At 37.8% G+C, this 22,028-nt stretch overlaps 1 protein-coding gene across 1 annotated transcript; it reads right to left on the bottom strand.

Moving 5' to 3' along the window:
* Positions 1-287: 287 nt before the first annotated feature.
* On the bottom strand, positions 288-20,935 carry LOC127427657 (bone morphogenetic protein 7-like). Its single transcript, XM_051675369.1, has 7 exons — positions 20,241-20,935; positions 12,193-12,385; positions 9,774-9,916; positions 4,540-4,755; positions 3,640-3,716; positions 3,420-3,530; positions 288-2,532 (listed from the first exon to the last, which is right to left on the bottom strand). Exons 1-7 carry the CDS (start codon positions 20,644-20,646, stop codon positions 2,383-2,385), a joined length of 1,296 nt encoding a protein of 431 aa, XP_051531329.1. The 5' UTR covers positions 20,647-20,935; the 3' UTR covers positions 288-2,382.
* Between the last annotated feature and the right edge of the window lie 1,093 nt (positions 20,936-22,028).

Raw genomic sequence — 22,028 nt, 5'->3', positions numbered from 1 at the left:
ATAACTCGCAATTTCTATTTTATATTCCCCGAAATTGTGACTTTATAATTTGCAATTCCAATTCCAATTGCGCCTGTATTTCTCTAAACTGTGAGAATAAAGTCACAATTACAAGAAATAAAGGCAGACATTTTGAGATATAGTAAGAATGACCTTTTTTAGTTTTTTATTCTGTGGCATGGTCAAGGCACCATATTTTCAGCAAGCAAGTACAGCGATATAAAGAACACCTTAAAGGCCTCAATATCTGAATTTTGTACCTTTTAGTCCACGTCTATAAGCTTTGAGGTCATCTGTATACTAGTGTATTCGACAAAGTCAACTTTTAGCAATTAAATACATTCAGTGTAGTTTTTCTTGGAAATGGACCACTCATGTCACCAAGGAGGCGTATAATACCTGGAGAGAGCTATCCGATTGATAGCATTCCCATATCTCAACAGCAGTTGCTTCGCTGACAAGTGACAAGACCTTCAATATGTCTCTAACTGTTTCAATAGGACATATGTCAACACAGGAAAGAACACTGCATTCGTCATTTGGTTTCATGAGGTCTTTAAATTGTGGATTTAATCAAAATGCCAAATTTGATTGACATTATTTTTATTGACCATGGGAAAGGGTCAGTTATACACAAGGGGCCACAAATAACAGACTCCCATTTTATTACAATAACATTTTAGAAACATTGAGAAAAATAATTTGTTTGGCATTTAAAATGATTTCCAGTTCTGAAAACATCTGGTCTGGAAGGTCACCTCTTACATCACTGGAACCTCTCTTTAATGCACGGCTACAATGTTGTATTGTATTGATGTTATTGAGAACAGCTGCACGGTTATAACTTTCATCTTCCAAAATGTAGCGCACCTGCTCCTCTTTAGACAGTTTTATTCATTTCATTTTATCATTTGATTTATTCCGAATGTTCAGATTATAACCAAATGCTCTCTCCTGACACCGCCCACCTGCCGTCCTGGCCATGCTTCACTGGCGGGAAAGGGCTAAGTGATGACTCTGATACTGCAGGTGGACATACTGCAACACTGGCCCTTGAGAACGGGGTGTTTTCACAGCATGAGGGGCCAAATACACACACAAACACATATATGCGTATGACATCCACATTCACACACTCTTCATAAAGTGATTGGCAAATTCACACAAAATAAATTTCTCATGAGGCAAAGAGAACAATGAGTTAGACTTTTTTAAATCCTTAAAAGGCCAAACCCATGCAAATGGAGGGTTTGTCTTTTTATTGACTCTATGAGCGATAACTGCTGATAGAAAACACGTGTTCTTTCATATATGTGATGAAATCAAAGTGACTTCAAGGCAAGGTTGAGTTTTCTGCTGTCTTGTTTAATCGAGGAGTGCAGAACATCTGTGAAAAGGGTTTGTTTAATGTGCTGAATAAGTGGAATTGTGAACAATTGCTTTGAGATATTTTAACAGTCTCACATGATTTGCATTTCTATCTCACATCTTGTGCTGAAATACAGTATATTGTTAGATCAAGCGTGTCAGGGCCGGCATTTTCCATAAACTACTTGAATGAACTCAGAAATTATATAAATCAATGGTACTCCTCAACCTTAAAAGTGTTGGACCACATAAAAAATCACCCCATATCTGTTTCGCAGAAGAAATAAAAAGTCATACGTGTTTGAGACAGCATAAAGGTAAATGATACATGAATTAGCATTTTTTTGGCTGAACTATTCCTTTAAATTCAAAATGGTCAAAAATGTACAATGAATCTATTATAAAGTTTTCCACTTTATTGGGCTGAATTTTTTTCACAGTGGAATATTTGTTTCATGGAAATATTAATAAATTTTAATGTTTGACTGTAAGCATGTTTGTACGATAAACAGTTTGTATTAAGTTGCCACTTGATGTCCAGTGTAAATATGGAATCTGAAGCAAAAGTGATATAAATACTGATGTCAGTGTTGTTTTATAGTGTGTAGTAAGAGTGGTTTTCCTAATGAAATATGCTAGAGTCTAGCAATGTGCGTAAATGCATTGCCTCTTCCCTGAGCAGTCTCTTTAAAATGTCTTTGAGGCCAGTTTTTGCTCTCCGTATCTGCTCATGTCTTCTTTGATATTCCAAACTTGGCTCTTCGTGCACAGATGAAAGCCAGAACCCCACACACTTGACTTAGCTGTGGTCAGCTTCTTACAATTCCAGGCGTTTTGAGATGTGGATGAGAATGTATGCTTTGAATGCATAATTTGCTAACAAAGAAGTCCAGTTATACTCCAGTAACAAGTCTCTTCCCTCTCTGGAATCTTTATGATCAAGAAAATCAGTCTTTTTGTCACTTATATTCTCTTGTCCCTCACATTTCTCTTGGCAAGAGCAGAAGTTGTGACTTAATGGCATCCGCAGGCTCTGACTACCATGTTGCGGTACTTTTTCAATATAACGTTGGAGCTGTCATCAAAGTACAAGACGGAGATTCCGTGCAACTGTGTTGGAGCGCAGCAGGGCTTTGGGACTGTTTCTGGGTTTATGAAATGAACCTGGGATGACAAAAGAAATACAAGATTTGAAATGGATGGAAACAAATTCTAACAATTGCAGTATATATAGAAAATATAGAATAACGGTATTGATCTTTTATAACTGATGAACAGGCCTACACCATATGTGTGCCAACAGAAATCAGCAGAAAGCTCTGTAGATTTTCCCAGAATAGTAATGCAAATTCACAAAGTTCTGCATATCACCCTGTGCCAGTAGTGTCACCAAACAAAATTGCAAAAGTAATCAATGTTTTCGAAGAGATTTCCAAAACGCTCCCCATCTGCCATTGGACAAAAGAGATGAAAACCCCTGCCACAAACTCATGCCACTGGTTGAACCAGTGCTATGTCAGGCTGGTCGGGATGCTCAAACAAGCAAAGCAATATTTTAATAGCGCCACAGCCACAGTGTTCATACTTTTCAGAGAAATCAACCTATACGAATGGCTTACTTATAGCCGTATTCAGGGACGTTTCTAGGCATAGGTAAACTAGGCTGTCGCCTGGGGTGCCACCAGCTGGGAGGCACCAATGCAGAAGCCGCTGCCCCACCACCACCAATTATGAGATCGCTCCGGCAATCAGGAGCAGCAATGGCGAGGTCGCTGCGCAAGACAGCACCCCCCCCCCACATACACAACAGCGGTATGGTCAGAAACGGCCCAGCCCATATCTGCATATTATGCTGTGATATGAGAAATTATTTTAACATCCAAATTCTACACTTCACCTTTTAATATTTTAACTAACTTTGGTTATCTTTCAGCTAACAATCAGATTGTAGTACCCTCAGCTCTGATTAACACTCTGATTCAGAAAGTGCAGAAAATGCAAAAAACATTTCATAGATTCCATCTAGGTCTACTGATGACTGTGATACTCACCAGTGTCTGTACGATAGCGTGGTTTGTGGCATTCATATAAGAATTCAAGGGAAAAACACATTCTCCCTCGCAGTAGTACGCAGCATAACCCTCTGGAGCAATGATCCAATCCTGGAAATGCCAGAGAGAGAGATGAGACAGATTAGATGCAGAATGATAAAGGTATGATGTGAAAGAGGGCTCTGATGGAGAGAGAAACAGAGAAAGTTCATCACTGTACCTGCCATCCCAGGTCTCTGAAACTGACATAGAGTTCATGTTTCTTGCAGCCCTGTTTGGGGTCAACGCTGGCACCCTCTGCAGGAAACAGGAGGAAGGATAAATATGCAGCACATTTATATGTATATTATCAGTATGATTGACAGTATATACTGTGTGACAGTTTAGACATAGTTTTCCGTTTCCGATGTCCTTGTAGGGATTCATTATTCACAGTGAGTCATGATTAATCTAATCCATGAGTGAAAGTGTCCAATAATAGGGTGGTTACTGAACAAGTAATTATTAAGCAAGTAGTATTCAGCTGGTCATGTGATCCTAACATGGAAGCCCCCATGAGGGGACCCTTCCCATGTAGAATAAAACATCTTTTATAAGGTTACGGAGAGTGTTCCTCATGTGAGTGCTCATGATTTTATATGTATGTTTCAAAATTACTGTTCATTTCTTTGAGAGTAAAACTTGTTTAATGAGGAAAAACGAACTGCGTGCAAATTTAACTCAGGTGTTAAATAATGTGAGACTTATCATTCATTTGTTAATGATAATCATCTTTTGGTTTGCACCTATCAAGTTCCAAATAGAGAGAGAAAATAATCAAATGAGATGACTTTTTATTTGTTACGTTTTTAATTCAATTAATTTGGATTATCTAAAAACAGGTATTACCACATGATTATATATAAACAATTTTGTGGAATTTTTATATATATAAAAAAATTATGATATGTACTGTTACATAAAATGACTTGTGATTGTAATCATACAATCCTACTGCATGTTTATGTTAATATAAAGTAAGTAAACACTGCATAAGTCTGAAAATGAAATGACAACAATCAACTAACTTACACAAGATGCTAATATTTACATTTAAAAAGTGTCCTCTGAATATTATTACCTGTGGCTACAGCTGTCTTTAGAGCCACCTGGCTGGGTGCAGCACCAGGTTTGGGGGTTTTAGAGCGGTTGTGACCCCTCTGTTTGTTTCCTGATGCTGAGCGGACACTACGGAGGTGGAGTCCTGATGCTTTCAAGAACGCCACCATAAATGGCTGCTTATCCTGAGGTCCACTGCTGCCCACCAGCCCTGCTCTCCTGGGGTTCATGCTTTCACCTACAGAAGGCAACAGTGAGTTGTATGATGAAATTTGTCAAAATGAAATCAAAATTCACCCAATTTACTTTGTTATTGTACATTCCTGGTCTTATTGTGCTCATCAGTGCACCAAAGTCTTATTAGCAAGTCAGTTCACTCAGCCACCTTTGGAACGCTCCCAAGTATTTTTCTATGTAAACAAGCAGCATATCAGTGCAGCTCCTATCTACTTGAATGGGGAAAGACTTAAGTCTCTGAGTGAACATACAAAAAAATACCTGTTAGCAAAATTTTATAACTGAAATTATTTTCCTTTTCTCTTACATTTCAATCCCTACCCTGCAACCACATGGATCCAAGCGTATCTGTTAGTGATGTTTCATTCGTGAATGAATCTGTCTTTTTGAACAAATCTTTTAAGTGAATGAATCATTTTCATTCACCACCATACAATCACTCATATTTCTCTTTCACAGACGTCTTTCCCTTTCGAAGACAATGAGCTCTATTTTGAAGCATGAGACTGCTTTGGTGGCTCTTCATGCCTGTAAAGAATGACTATAGCGCGAGCAAATAGCATTCAAGTGCAGGCTATGAAGGAGCATTTTGTTGGTTTGACCCAATGAACGAATACACCCCTTTACTGAACTAGTACTATTCGGTCATTTGAGTCTGAACAAGATGAGACATCTCGTTCATGAATGAACTGAATGTACTGGTACACTCGTCTGTGAATGAAATGAACATCTCTCTCAGTCATCTCGTCCATAAATGAGGAACTGCTGAATGACTGAAAGAGAGGAGGCATGTCGTTCATTCAGTTCGGAGTCTGAATTGTGTTCAACAAGGAGAGAAAGGGGTGAAATGCACTTAAAGGAATAGTTCACCCAAAAATGAAAATTCTCTCATTATTTACTCACCCTCATGCCATTCCAGATGTATGTGACTTTATTTCTTCTGCAGAACACAAGTGAGGATTTTTAGAAGAATTTCTCAGCTCTTTCAGTCCATACAATGCAAGTGAATGGGTACCAAAATTTTGAAGCTCCAAAAATCACACCAGTCAGCATAAAAGTAATCCATAAAACTCCAGTGGTTGGATCAGTGTCTCCAGTGTCTTTATAGGTGTGGGTGAGAAACAGTTTCATTTTTACTATAAATTCTCCTCCCTGCTCAGTCAGGCTGCAATTTAACGTTCACTTCACTAGGGTGACCATATGTCCTCTTTTTCCCGGACATGTCCTCTTTTTCGGACCTTAAAAAAGCATCCAGCCGTGATTTCTAAACTTGCGAAAATGTCCGGGATTCGGCTTTAGTTGCATTATGATGTCCATCTGGTCTAAAACTTCATTGTGTGTGTGCGCATATTTGCACTGCTTTAACCCCTCTTTGTAAGTCCCGCCTTCTCGCACACCAATTGGTTGATTATAAGAGGCTTATAGCAACTATTGGCCAAATTTCTGCCTGTCAACCTCTCCGTGAATGCGTGAAGAGCTGTTGTGTTCGGCATCAAACAGTTGCTTGACAGTAGCAGCAAATGACAGTGTGGAAACAATGCCCAAATTAAAATGCAAATTTACAGAAGATTTGCACAACAAATTCCCATCCTTTCGTCCAGGTCAAGATCCATGTGAAGCAGAATGTATGACATGTAAAGCTGGCACTTATGTGTCAGTTGCTAATAAAGGTGCAAGTGATTTAGAAGCACGCATTAGCTCTGCGAAGCCTAAAGGGTAAGCAAAAGGTGAAAGTTCATCAGGTAAATTAACGGACTACTTTTTGCAAACAGGTAAAATTGTTATCACATTGCTTCATTTTCCATGGCCATTCAAAATAATAGTAATAGTAAATGAAGGTACACTCATGGCATCAAATATTTTATTTTAGAACATGGACATTCAGAAGAATGTTGGAAATTTTTATTTATTTATATATATTTATGTTATGCTAATAGAGTGTCTTTTTCACTGTATTAAAGTTTGAATTCATAGTAACACTCTTTTGAACCCTGTTATTCCACCAAAAGGTGTCCTCTTTTTGGAAAACCAGAATATGGTCACCCTACTTTCACATTCTTCTTTTTGTGTTTTTGGTGATTAAAATTATTCATTCATATGCCCCCTACTGGGCAGGGAGAAGAATTTCTAGCAAAAATGGACTTAAATATTGTTCTGTCTCTCACCCACACCTAAACCCACACCACACATAATATCACTTCAGAAGATAAGAATTTAACCACTGGAGTCTTATGGATTACTTTTATGCTGCCTTTGTGATTTTTGGAGTGTCCAAATTTTGGCAACCATTCACTTGTATAGAATGGAACTACAGAGCTGAGATATTCATACACATGAATATCATAGAAAGTCATACACATCTGGGATGGCATGAGGGTGAGTAAACGATGAGAAAATTTTCATTTTTGGGTGAACTATTCCTTTAAAACCATAGGTTAAGTTTATAGGTATGCACAAAACATATTCCCCAATATATGAATGTGTAAAAATGACTGACAGGTGTACAGTTTAAATTACATGAATTACAGATAGAAATCTTGTGCTTTGATGCACAAGGTAAGATATCTAGGCTGTTCTTGGACTTTTTTTCTGTCTTGGTAAAAATTAAGCACAGCATTTGACAAAATATAGGGAAAATAAGACCTGCCATTTGTGGTGAAAATGGTTATGGTCTTAAAACTCTATTGTTAAAGTGTATTCATACATTTGTACACCTGCAAATTCTATTAGAGTTGCTTTGTCCTGCTTTTATAGGTTACCGTGAGCCAATAGCATTCGAGTGCTAGCTGTGAAGGAGCATATCATTGGTTTCACTCACTGAACGAATACACCCTTCACTGAACTAGTCGGTCATGTCATTCGTGTACAAACTGAATGTACTGATAAACTCGTTCGCAAATTAACTGAATGAATCAGTCATTTGTGGGGAAGAGCTTTTGATGCTTAAACACTCTGCAGTGCTGAAGTCTCTTAGTAGATTTGTAGACGCAAATTTTAATAAAGGATAATCAGGCCTGATCTGATTGTGAATGAATGCTTTTAGTTCAGTACAATTACTTAAAAAACAGTCATTTGGCACCATCTACAGGCGCAAAGATGTTACTTGAAGAAATGGTTAATGAATGAATCAATGAATGAATCTGAACGAATCTTTTTGGTGAAAGAAATCAAAAGAAGTCACTGAAATGAATCAAAATCACAACCATCAGTATCTAGGCTCATTTGAGATGAGCAAGTTCTGCACTGAACCGATCACCGGCGATCACCGACAGGTGCATGCCAGTTAGAAAGCTGCCTGGCTGTGATGACATGACAACGTGTCAAAACTGTTCTTGAGACAGTGAGGTGGCTGCAGTCTTTGAAAAGAGGCGCCCTAGTCATTTTTTCCCTGCAGTCGGTTTTTTCATGCAAGCACGATGGGAAAACGACTTGCCGACGACACAGCTTAATGCTCACTGGCTTAAACCACCATGTTTTGTTCTCTTGTAAAATGGTTGATTCTTTAACTCTCATATCATATTTTTATGTGCAAAAATTATGTGTAAATATTCCAAACACTCTGACAGTGCGATCTCTGTATGGGATACATGATTGTTACCATATTTCTAAAATATTTAAAATACGTGTCTTTATTAAACTAAAAATGGATGAAAAACACTTTTGGGGGGAATTAAATAAGAGGTACATTGGTTGACTTATAAATCATATTCATTCCATTTAAAAACAAAAGAATATAAATTACATCTACTTTATCAGCAATAAAGCACATGAAAGCGAATCACGTGATATCTGTCTTTGATCTCGCAGGTAGCTGATCCACTACGAGAAGTGAGAACTGTCTGGCTCAACAGCACTTATGCTGCCTTCATGTGCTATCGGAATTATCCTACTTCCCACTTCTGAAGTGGTAATTACGAGTATGTCACGTTCAAGTGCTTTGTTGCCGGAAAAAAAACATTCATTCATATATAATTCTTGAGAGACTTTTATTTTGACTCCATAAAAAATATTTTAAAAAAATATTTTGGTGAAATACAAGCTATTTTTACGGTATAAAAATGTACAACATGCATCAAATGGTTGCTGATATACATAAATGATTATGGCCAAAACAGTAAGTGCTAAAAAATTAACTGTATTTAGAAAAATTAATAAAACCTACTACAGAAACCGTAGTCTCCTCCGCCATGTTGAAAGTTTACGACTCCACCCATCTCGGAAATTCAGGGATCAAAATTATCTCTGAGTTTCCCAGTCATAATAACGACTTGAGGGGTCGTTCATGTGCAACTTCCGAGTGGGAAACTAGTATTTACGATAATTCCGATAGCACGTGAAAGCAGCATTATTTCACCCCTCCCCTGACTGCAGCAGCCTACTCTCGTCTACTTTCAAGGCATTTTTTGGCATCTCAAACGAGCCTTCGGTCTGCTTACCACTAGACTACAAAGAACACAAACTACACGACGTGCCCACTCCAAGTAACCGGGTTGAGGGGGGCCCGCAATGGTCGACCAAAAGAAACCATAAAAATGACAGCGGGCCCGAGGGGTGATGAAAAATGACCGAGGCTCCCCAAGAAGGGGGCCCGGCAGTTTCTTTCCACTGGGGCCTGCAAGATCCAAGTTACGCCACTGACACAGACAGACCCTTCTCCACGGATTAATTCTGGTATGTAACGCCTACTTTGCATGAGCTAACCAACTGATTTTATCACTGGATAAAAAATATCCTTTTTCACTCAGAAATGTGCCACATAACGGAAGTAAAATGTACTTCAAATGTTGTTTCATGTTGATGTTAAGATTTAAGATTCTAAGATTCTAAAACATAGAAACCGAAACAGAATTGATTCTAAAGATTTAGCCAATAACAGCAAATTATGTTTAAGCAATAACTACTGTAAGAATCATATAATATAGGTCAGGGTAACATCAGTTCAGAGATATACTGCTATAGCACTGTTTATGATGGTAAGACTATTTGGAAGCATTTGTGTTTAAGTTTGCAGAAACCCACCGTGTGCATTCTCCAGAGAGAGCTGTAGTCCCAGGTTCTGACCTGGATTTATGACCCAATGGTTACTGGTGACTGTGAGGTCAAATACCAGCCATCCGTCTTCCGCCGCCCATACCACTCGTGAGTCCAGCAGGTAGAGCTCCCTACACGGGGTCAGAAGAGGTCACATATTGGTCAGTAGCGTTCATAAGCTCTTTAGTACACACTTAACAGTGGCTTTCAGCTGAAAAAGTGGATATGATGACAGAAACAATGAAAATTTCTGCCATGTTTAATATTTTCATTTCGTTTCATGTTGCACAAAACACAACAAACAATTTTGGTGAAAATGTGTTTCTTGCTCAGGACATGGCAAGTGCCCAGGGTGATTGCTTACTGGCCCATATAAAAAGAGCCCACCCCCAAGTCTCTATAATAATCTGGCTCCTGGATATGGTTTGGGTCTCTCCTTCAATGTAAATCTATGGGATTTTTTTTTTCCCAAAGCAGAAATTGTAACTCGGACCACTTAGAAAAGTAAGAGCATGTCTCTTCTCAATAAGCCACAAGATATGGCATTATTATTCATGTCTGTGGCTTGAAAAGCTATGTGCCGAAGCACTTAAGTCCTTGTTCAAGAATGCCCAAGCAAGCACCAAAACACCTTCTAAATTATGAACTTTGTCATTTTCCAACATATCGATTCAATGAATTTAAACACAATATAAACAATATAAATACACTCATTGAGGATGTATAATTAAAAAATGTAATGCATTATCCACATACTGTATATGATGCATAGTATAGTCAAATTTCAGTTACTATTAGCATCATGATTCCTTGGTGAGTTTTATTTTGCAGACAAGTAGATGAACTGCAGAAATGAGAAGCTTTGCGTAATAATGCCAGCTCATGCCAGAACTTGTCCTTCTCAAATAAAGATATCACAAAATGAGCTCTATTCCATGAGATAAGAGTTTGAGGTCTGGCTGATTTGGCCCAGAAAATCAAAAACAACTAAACTAGAACTCCACAGGCAACAACATGTTCCTAAGAAAGCATCAGTTTTCTCTCTTATTAAACGTGATGTCTCTTAAAAGAGATCAGATTGTCCTCCGGTGATGAAAGCAGAAGTGCTCTGGAAGGGTCTCTTGAACAATAACTTGGCTTACAGGTAGGATTTCAGACCTTAAGGGAAACAGATAGACTAGCTCTTTATGCTCCTCTGTCTAGTCGCCTTGCTGTCTGTGAGCATCAACGGGGCAAAGCGTCTCTGCATGACAATGGGAGAGGTGTAGGAAGGATGATTCACAATGGGTGGTCTTTAAAGGGAATTTGTGTAATTTAGAACAAGCAACAAAGAATGTAAGAGAGACAGTCAGTCTGAGAATGTGTCACTTGGAAGACTTCTTCAGGTGGGATCCACTCTACGCCGACAGGATGCCAGGACTGGGATCTGTAACCCGGATCTGGCGGTTCTAGGGCAACAAAATCACCCCTAAAAGCTGCTGGTCTTTCCAGTCAGAGGCCATTCCAAGTCAGGTTTTCATAACAACAACTCAATCTGACAAGACTGACGCAAAAGAAAATTACATGGCATAAAATTAGAAATAATGCACTGTAATATGCGTTCAGTTGACAGACATCCTATTCCATGCACTGGTTCCGGCTTGAGCCCCAGCAATATTTTGGTGGAAAAAGACCAAAAACTTTCCAAAAAAGAGGGGTAAATCATTTCAGGTTCCTCCCCTCAGCTGAGGACTCTACATCTCAATAATTGACAGTAATGGCTGTGTAATGCCGTCCGCTCTCACTGCGGCCACACTGTAAATCAGCTGGAGGAATTCAGTGGGAGCCCTGGCATTAGACACGTACCGTTGGACAGACAAATCAGTGTGTGTGTGTGTGTGTGTGTGTGTGTGTGTGTGTGTGTGTGTCCATCCCTCCCACGTTTAGGCTTAAAAATTGTGGGTGGGGGCATTTGTTTCATCTCAGACATTTCACTGTTTTACGATGCCTTGAGGCCTTTGCATACTACCCTATTAAAAACCCAACCAACTAGAACAAACCAAAGTAATGAAATAGCTTTTACATATTTTGAATGCAATTTTAATATTCACAATATATCTCAGACTCACAGCCAATAATAATGATAAATAACCAAACAAAAGGCCCAATGCAAACAGATACACTTTGAAATAAACTTAAAATTTAAACCGCTATTCACAACAGATTTCATTTACGCGATCTGATTTACTGAAACATTTATGAATACAAATGATATATTTTAACAAAAAATGCATGCACTGATGAATCATGCACAATAGGAATATGTATTTAGCAAGTGAATGGGATCAATTTTGATTTCATGTTGACCCCTTTGATTCTGTTTTATATTAGATTAACACTTTGACATACATGTTACTTTGTGACATACCTTTTGGGCTGCAGCTGGAGCACCTGGAACACACTGACACGGAACGTCTCATTTTCATAACGCTCGTGTACAAAGTCCTTGTAGATACGGAACTCTGCAGCAGTCACGGTTTCTCCCGCTGGGATGCGAGAGAGGTCGAAGCGGAACTCTCTGCGGTGCTGATAATAGAGATGGAGGTCTTCATCTGAATCAACTACAGAGAGAGGGAGAAAAATCAGCTTATACTTACATTATATGTAACTTTACTGATAAGTGAAGGACTCTTTAAAAGTCTCTTAAAGGGATAGTTTATACAAAAATGAAAATTCCGTCATGATTTACTCAACCTCATGTCATTCCAAACCTGTATGATTTTGTCTATTACATGGAACACAAAATGAGATGTTAGGCAGAATGTTAGCCTTAGTCACTATCCATTTCATTGCATCTTTTTTTTTCTATACAATGAAAGTGAATATCAGTCCTAACATCTCCTTTTGTGTTCCACGGAAAAAAAGTTATATGGGTTTTTAACAACATGACGGTGAGTAAATAATGACAAAAAGTTAATTTTTGGGTGAACAATACCGAGTTAAAATTAACCCGAACAATAATGTCTACAGGCCTGAAATGAATGTGAATTAGCTTGAGTACTACACAAGCTTGATTTCACGTTGTTGTGTTTTATGTCAGAATGCATTTTAACATTAAAACTTGCATATGCAAATTAATGTATTATGAACTAACATTAACAAACAATGAACAAAAGTATATTTAGAAATGTAAAAAAGAAAAAAAAAGGAGTTTAATAAATGTTGTAAAAAAATTATTGTTAATTGTTAGTTCATGATACCAAATGTATTTACCAATGTAAATGAATAGAACCTCGTTCTAAAATGTTACCCTTTTCTTATACAATGTCAGTCCCTAACATTCTGCCTTACTTCGCCTTTTGTGTTTCACTGTAAAAAGTATGCCATACAGGTTTTGGAACAACATGAAGAGAAAATGAGTCAAATGGGTGAGTAAGGGTGAGTAAATTATTACAGAATTTTCCATTTTTAGTGAACTATGCCTTTAAAATGTAACATTTTCTGCCTCAACTAACTCTGTTTTCGATATACAGTATAAGATAGAACAGTTGATTAAAAACTGTCCTCTAAGTCCTCTAGAGTTGGCTCAGTGTGAATGTAAACTGCAGGCTTTTGTCTCATTTTACTTCATAATACCGCTACCAGCTAGGGGTTCACCGATTGATCGACCACCGATCTAAATTGGCCAATCTTCATCTTAAGTTTGTGACCGGCAATCGGCCGATTGTGCCTAGAATCAGGGCCGATCTTTTTTGCAGCATGCAGAAAATTCATCACGAATACACTGAATGAGCGCTTTCTCAGCCCTTGATGTATGACAGTGTGGCCTCTGGAGGGTGAACGGTTGGCAGTTCTAAGTATAACGAATTTAAACCTTCAGACATGATGAATCCGCAGGTTTGTTTTTAGAAATGTGTAAAAATTACATGTGTATGAATATTAAGTTGCCCAGAGTCATTACGGTAGTAATTCTGACACTGCACTGTGAGCACAGAGAGGATAAAGAGACTGCAAACAGGTATAAAAATGAATTAAACAACAAATGAACATACATATACAAATCTGAGTATACGTGATGTAATGTGAGTCGTGACGATCAGACATTGTGTTGAGTGATAGAGACTCTTTGAGCGATCATGAGCAGTTTCAGCTTCACTACCTTCAATATGCTCACTCGTGGTGTCAATCAAGCATGCACGCTCTCCAGGTGCTCTCAGTATCTCATCAGTCACTCATCTCAGCGCTATTCTGTGATGATCCCAATTTAAATCAGATTAATGTTGGTCATATTACCACTAATCACAGCAATTACATTTGAACCATAACGGCACCACGTCTTCACGCATTTGCTTAATAATTAGTGATTTGTGTTACAGCAAAACGCCAAAAACAGTAAACTAACCATAGATATTAATGATTTCTCACTGGAGCAGTTTTAGAGCTTGTAATGGATATATTTTTCTTATTTTTTAACGTTTCTCTACAGTGTGTGACGCTCTCATGGTTTTTACTGCTTAGCAGTATGTCACAAATGACCTTTTAATATTGACAACAGAACTATTCATAACTGTTTCAAAACAAATAAATGTTAGCAGTTCACAATGAATGTAATTTTAGTTTAATTTTGGTAATACTTTATAATAAGGTTCCATTCGTTAACATTAGTTAATGCATTAGGTATCATGAACAAACAATGAACAATATATTTTTACAGCCTTTATTAATTATAATGTTAGTTACTAAAATTACAATTGTTCATTGTTAGTTTATGTTAGTTCATAGTGCATTATCTAATGTTAACTAATACAACTTTTGATTTAAAAAATGTAATAGTATATGCTGTAACTAACATTAAGTTCATTAGTTCATGTTAACTACAGTAATGTTGTTAAATAATGTTAACAAATGGAAAATTTATGTAAAGTGTAACCGTAATTTTACTGTGTGGGGCATAAACATATATCTGCACAATATAATTTGCAAAGGTGTGGCAAAGGGCACTTTTAGGAAAATCGGTATTAGCCGATCTTAGTGTTAAAAAATTGGAGATCGGTATCGGCCTCAAATTTCCTGATCGGTGCACCACTACTACCAGCCAATGAGCACTTACTCATACCACAGCATAAGTCAACGTACCCAGACTTCATCCTGTTAGAATTTCTGTGGAATCACATTGAGCGCTAAAGCTTGATTGCCTCACCCACATCACTTGTGTCCAAAAAAGAAATGTAATTTCTTTAAGCCAGTGATTGATCTAAGAACTGGGGACCCCTGGGGACTCAAACTGGAGGAAAAACCTCAGGCCCTGCACCCACCCACTATAGACTTCAATCACGCACATGTGCCAACCACAAGAAAAGCTCTGTTAAAGGCTTGATCCGGAAACCAACGGTGTCCCACATACAGTACATCTACGCAATACAGATGAGCACGTTGGTGGCTCAAATGGAGACTCCTAGCAACACTAATCTGAGAGACCTGTTATCAGCAGTAATTTAATTAAATTTTGGATATGGAAGGAAGTAAGGCTGCACAATTAATCGGTTAAAAAAATCGAGATAACAATGACAGATGCCACAATAAACTAATTATGAAAAGTGTCAATTGGAGCATCCCATTTAGCTCTACTCGTGTTACGTATTCTAATGTAAATTCATTGAGTGGAAATTAATCACAATTTCAATATCAAGGAAAATAATCGTCAATAATCATAATCATGCAGCCCCAGAGGGAAGGATAAATGTCTCAAGGCCTTTAGCAACATCTGGCTGGTCCCAAATATTCAGGGTTGTCCACCTTTGATTAATGTTGTACCTACCCTGCTAAAAAGACTAGCTTAACCAACATGCAATTCCCATGCTAGGTTGGTTTATGCTGGTTAGTGCTTGCGCCATGATGTTCACCAGCAAAACCTAGTTGGTGAAGCTGGTTGACAAAGAAAGCTGTTTTTTTAACAGCAGGGTAGGCCCTTATCCTGTTTGGTTTTTATTAACCCACACCCATAAAAAAAAAAAAAAAAAAAAAAAGCTAAAATAAAGAATCTTCATAAGCACATGAAAAAAAAAGAAAAAAAAAAGATTTAATAATGAAGTCTTGGCCGACACCAACTTAACCCCCATGCTGTTTCCACCCTGCCCTAACCCAGCTGAGCCCGTTCTCAGAATTTCCAGTCTGATGGTGGCATGTGTCGAACATTTCCTGTAGGTTTCCAACGTACTGTTTTTACAACCAATCTGTTTGTACCACCCTCTCCACCCTCAATGCTACCACTGACCTCCCGCAGGCATGCAGGGAATCGGTCATGACAATTACTTCTTTTAATGCACATCCTGTCTCTGAGTTCATGACATCATGTGCTGAACAGGGATGTTGCTGAATCTTTTTCAACATCTTGTAATTTTGTGTGTGCATGATTATTGAGGGAGGCACTCTGAGCTATGTGCATACTCGAAACAGTGAGTCATTTGTTTGACAGCAATTAAAACATGGGTATTTTTATGAAGGCAATGATTCCTTGTAAGGATTTGGTGTGTTTATTTTAAAGACCATATGATGCAAAGATCAACGCTCAGATATGCATGCTGCTCCAAGTGCAGTATTTCAACACATCACTCTTGATCTGAAAACAGGGATATGTGCCAATGTACTTAGCAAAACTAAATCTTTAATGGTTATCATCATTGTTACATTTGCAAATGCAAGAGTAGGCCTTTCCATTTTGGGATACAGTCATTGGTGCAAAAGATCACACGGATTTACATTTATAAAGCTTTGGCCAATCCATTGGTCTACTTCCTTTGGTCAAAAATGGAAATCTTCACCAGAATTGTCTAATGTCTCCATTCTATACTCAATGCTAAATATCAGACAAGAAGAAATGTGTTTTCTGAGAGAGCTGGAAAACAAATTGGGAGGACTAATCGGCTTTTGGTTCAAAGGCAAGAAATCTTAGGTAAGATTTGATTACTTTCCTCAAAATCAGCTTATCAACATAAATAGGTGGATTTGTGCCCTGCTTGTTGTGCGTGCTTCTACATTGCCTTTAGAGCTGGAAAGAAACTTGTATTACCAAATGACATAAGGGATCACTATTCATTTTTGTTTGGTTACAATACTCTTGGTCGACTTTATATCTTAAACCGATTAGGTGTCTGTTGCAGCATTACACACTTTTAGAAAATTAACTTAAATCTGCATTTTCTGAATTAAAAATTATTGGGGTAAGATGCCCAGCATATGTCTGTCAAATGTTTAGGCCAAATGTGTGTAAAGGTCATGCAATCAATCCAATCGATTTCTTCATCAACCTCTCTTGGGAACATCTGATTCTTACCATGAAGAACACCATAGGGGCAATAGTTTGTAAAACAATAATGGCTTTCTCAAGCCAACATAATAAATATATATTTGATCAATATTCTTATTACATTCTACTCATGTCACATAAACAATTTTGCTGTTTTACAGACAAGATATCGAAACTCTAAATTCATCCAGATGAGATAATACAGTTACCTGAAACAACACAGATGTATGCAGGTGCAGCTGTCTTTCTTTAATTCTGAACTTGTTGCTATATGCTGGGGGAAATACTGTAATTCAGTAGTTCAGTGTGGTCACGAACATCCACTACAGGCATGCCAGCATTGACATACAACTCAACAGAGGGAGGAAATGACTCTGCCAGTCATCAGAGAGAAAACACCCTGTGCTTCACCAGCCCGATCAATCACTCCAACACACACACATGTTCCAAACACATCGTCATATGTCTGCTCTCTCTAAAATGTGTAAAACACCCAAGAGGTCAGTCAACATCTATTATTTTTCATTATTAAGCTTAGCATCATTTCAGCAGTAGCTGTCATTAGTACTGAAAGGAATTGATGCTATAAGGAGACTTTCAGCACTTTGGAGTACTGTTTGCAGTTTGGTTTCCAAGAGAAACAAAGACAAGAATACTCAGAGAAATCCCTGACCGGCTTGTGTCTTTCTGGACTTGCATTACCGCACACACTTGCAAACACATTTGCATCTTGACTTCCACACAATTCATGTCCACAAACAAGATTCCTCATCTCTTTGGACCAGGCACACACACAGAGACATAATCTCACACTTTTAGCACATACTAAAAGGCTGTGTCTTGAAAGCAAGGGTGTTTGGATGATGTATGTGTTCCCCCTTGTCTGTTGCCCTCAGCACAGTTCAAAAATGCCTCCCTAAATCCTAGTCATGCAAAACAAAGCCCTATTAAACCCCATGTCTCAGAGCTTTGAAGGTATTCTGTAGAAATTGAATACACGGTTGCTGTCCTTACATATAACTTGTAAATATAGTGATTATATTATATTTCTATAATAACTATTTACATGTGGGGAAATGGAAAACCCACCGTATTTGTTCATAAAATTATTTATGGGCAGTTGCTTTATTAAAGGAAAAGTTCACCCAATATAATTTACCCACCCTCATGCCATCCCAGATGTGTATGACTTCTTCTGTAGAGCACAAACGAAGATTTTAAGAAGAATATCTCAGCTCTGCTGGTCCATTCAATGCAAGTGAATGGTGGTCAGAACTTTGAAGCTCCAAAAATCACATAAAGGCAGCATAGAAGTAATTCAGTGGTTAAATCCATGCCTCCAGAAACTATATGATAGGTGTGGGTGATCAGATCAATTTAAGTCCTTTTTTACTATAACTGCCCACTTTCCCCAGCCCTCCTAAGCACTCTTTCTCCCTTAAGAGTACTTCTTCTTTTGTTTTTGCTGATTTGCATTCTTCGTACATATTGCCAACTTCTGAGCATTGAAGGAACTTCACAGCAAAAAAAAGGACTTAAAAGGACTTATTGATCTGTTTCTCATCCACACCTATCATACTGCTTCTGAAGACATGGATTAAACCACTGGATATATATGGATTACTTTTATGCTGCCTTTGTGTGCTTTTTGGAGATTCACATTTCTGGTCACAATTCACTTGTATTGAATGGACCAGCAGAGCTGAGATATATTTTTCTAAAAATCTTTGTTTGTGTTCAGAGGAAGAAAGAAGGTCAAACACATCTGGGATGGCATGAAGAAGTGATGAGAGAATTTTAATTTTTGGGTGAACTATTCCTTTCAAACATTTAAAAATATTTCCAAATCAGTAATAACATTCTGTATTGTTAATAACATACTGTATATAAACTTAAACAATAAAGAAATAAATTGTTATATGGAACTGGAGGCATGAATATATATATATATATATATATATATATATATATATATATATATATATATATATATATATATATATATATATATATATATATATATATACACACACACACACACACACACACAGTATAATGACAAACCAATTAGCCTACTCAAATGTAATTAAACCTAAATAACTAATAATATATTTTGTATATAATACCAAAGGAATGCTAATGGATTTCATTTATGAATGTGAACTCATTTTAAATGGATCAAATAAGAATCAAACAAGATCCTGCTGGATAAACTGAAATGACCATTTTTGGAGGTTGGGGGGTTCTCCTTCAGATTTTCTGTGTATCCACTATTTTATCTGTAGAGGATTCGTGTTTGTTCACTTAAACCTAGTGTGTCAATTAAAACAAGTTACTCAGAGGTCCTTAGAGGACAAAAATATCCATGTCAAAAACTGCCATAATAATATTATATATTAATATTATTTTCCACTTTCAATTTGTTAATTTTTTTAACCAACATCAGTCCTGATCATAACTACCAAATATTCATTCATTTTCAGGATTTTAACCCTTTAAATGCCAGTTTGTTTACATAATGCCACTGTTGTTGTTTTTTACACACACACACACGTATTTCTCAATACACACATACAAAACACACTCTGGCATCCATACCAACACACCCACACAATTTTAGCTGCATCATTTATTCAACTGGCCTGCAGTGCTCTGTACTACAGCAAACAGAAAATAGGAAAAAAGCATGTATTTGCTCCATAGGCTAAACATGAGAAAAATGGCGCCATCTGGTGGAAAATTTTACAAATGTAAATTTTGAAGCCAGGGCTCTGGAATGAAAACATATTATCATAGAATTCATGATTTTATGCTTTAATGGCACTGGGATCAAATGTTGCAGTTTTAATGGGTTTCAATGGGGACATTTTTGTCCTGAAGTTCCTGAATGTAACTATTTTGTGTACACAGTGTATTATAGATGTATTATAGATTAACTGAGGTTGAAATATCAAAACTCCCCCCCAAAAACACAGATTTGGCAAAATGTATGCCATTGGAATTAACAAAAATGAAAAAGGCAAAAATGTCCCGAAGGTCGCACAAGGGTTAAGGATTGTTTCCAAATTATGATAAACGTTTCATTATCAGTCCATCAGCATTCCTTTAGAATTTTCTGATATTCTTTAAATGATCTGTTTATATTGTTGTATAAATTATAAGTTGCTCACCCAAATTGACAAAACTCATCACCATATCCGCATCACTAAGAAAGCGACTGTCCTGCTGGGTCACCATCGGGGTTCCCGGTGTCGTGAAAACCGGTTCATAAGAGTACGCATAACCGCTACGCTGCCCTCCATCCTGTAGGATGGCGTTGTACAGATCCAGCATGTACATGGGAGCTGCGGTGTGTCTCTCGTGGAGAAGCGGACGGGGCCGGTGGGGCAGCCCGAGGATGGAGAGGATCTCGCGCTGCATCTCTCTGCGCTCCTGGCTTTTGAGTCGCCGCTGGATGAAGCTGGATTGAATCTCATTATCCAGAGTGAAGTTAGCGCTCATCGCGTCTGCGACGATACTGCAACCACACGCCACTATCAAAGCTCTAATCAGCTGCAATGTCATTTGCAGAGTCATATTAAGTAGCTATTCTGAAAAATTGAAACAATTTTCAGAAGAAATCCTCAGTTTTTTATGACTCGCAACTTTGCTTCTTCATTTGATATTATGGTTTTGAGTTGATTTTCAATATACTGAATAGGAATAATCCAACACAGAGATTAATTAATCCAGCATCGGTTCTGATGTTGCGCTCGCGCTGATGACGATCTCGCGCTGTTGCTGTGTTCACGCTTTAAATAGCGCGCTGTAGTGGTGGGTGGGGCGCGCGCGCACATTGGGCTATCTTGTGGTAAACAGCACAAAGAGAGTTGTTTGGTGGAGAAAATGTCCTAATTGGTGCAAGGACATTTGCATACCTAGTTGTATCTTATGTGTTGTTATCAATTCTAAAAATTAAAAAAATGTTTAATTAAAAAGAAAAAGTTGAGATTATAATATAATTAGAATTGCACTTTATTTTTTCAAGATAATAATTGCAGCCAAAATGCAGCCTTATCCTTCTGAGCAAACAATCATCACCTGACCTGATCAATGAAAACACCCAGCACATCCTTGACCTGTAACGTGCTTTTGCGCTGCCTTCCTGTCTTAATCTCAGACTGATTAGTGAACAGACATCAGACTAGTTTTGACAGAACCCTATTGCTTGTAATGTAGCAATAAGGACTCTGAAAGTCAATGCAATGACAGCTCTAGCATACTGATCTGCCATGCTGCTGACCACCTGCTGTGGTTAGAGCCCCTTGTCCCAATGCCATGGGGATGGACAGAGACACCAGTCTGGCAACCAGCACCACCCTCCTGCTTTCCAGTCTGCGTGCACCAACCAGCCTGAATCCAAAGGTCAAAAAAGTCCCACACCCTGGTTAGCTCATTACTGCCCTTGCTGAAAGGCAAAAGTGATCTCACTAGTAGCTCTCTTTGCCCTGCGATTAAATCGTCTTTCCCAAACAATTTTCCTTTGCAGACATAAATGATTGTCTCACTGTAGAGACTATATCTTTCTCACAGACTTTCTCTCTTTGAAGTTGTGTCTCCTCTTTTGGAAATCATAATGTGCACTTCAATTGATCGAATCTGTGTTGCGTTTATTCCATGTTCTCACTGAATGTCAATGAAATCATTACATTGCTCATTAAATTAATGACTTGCAACATTTACATCAGCATGATTTAATCTTTATAGTGTCTGTTTAAAATAAAAATGTATTGCACATTGGGTTTTTGATGTATTTTCAGTGCTTAAAACTACAGTTTTGGAAATACATCAGGAGACAGTAACATAAAATTAGACATCAAAGTTGAAAAATTGAACATAGATGGGAACTAATAAATAATAATAAATAATGTTGTAATATTAAATGATGATGAACATTTATTAATTAGTTACGTTTAACT

Source organism: Myxocyprinus asiaticus, chromosome 37, assembly GCF_019703515.2.
Source record: "Myxocyprinus asiaticus isolate MX2 ecotype Aquarium Trade chromosome 37, UBuf_Myxa_2, whole genome shotgun sequence".
Taxonomy (NCBI): Eukaryota; Metazoa; Chordata; class Actinopteri; order Cypriniformes; family Catostomidae; genus Myxocyprinus; species Myxocyprinus asiaticus.
The sequence above is the reverse complement of the archived record's forward strand: the minus strand, read 5'-3'. Positions and strand labels throughout refer to the sequence as shown.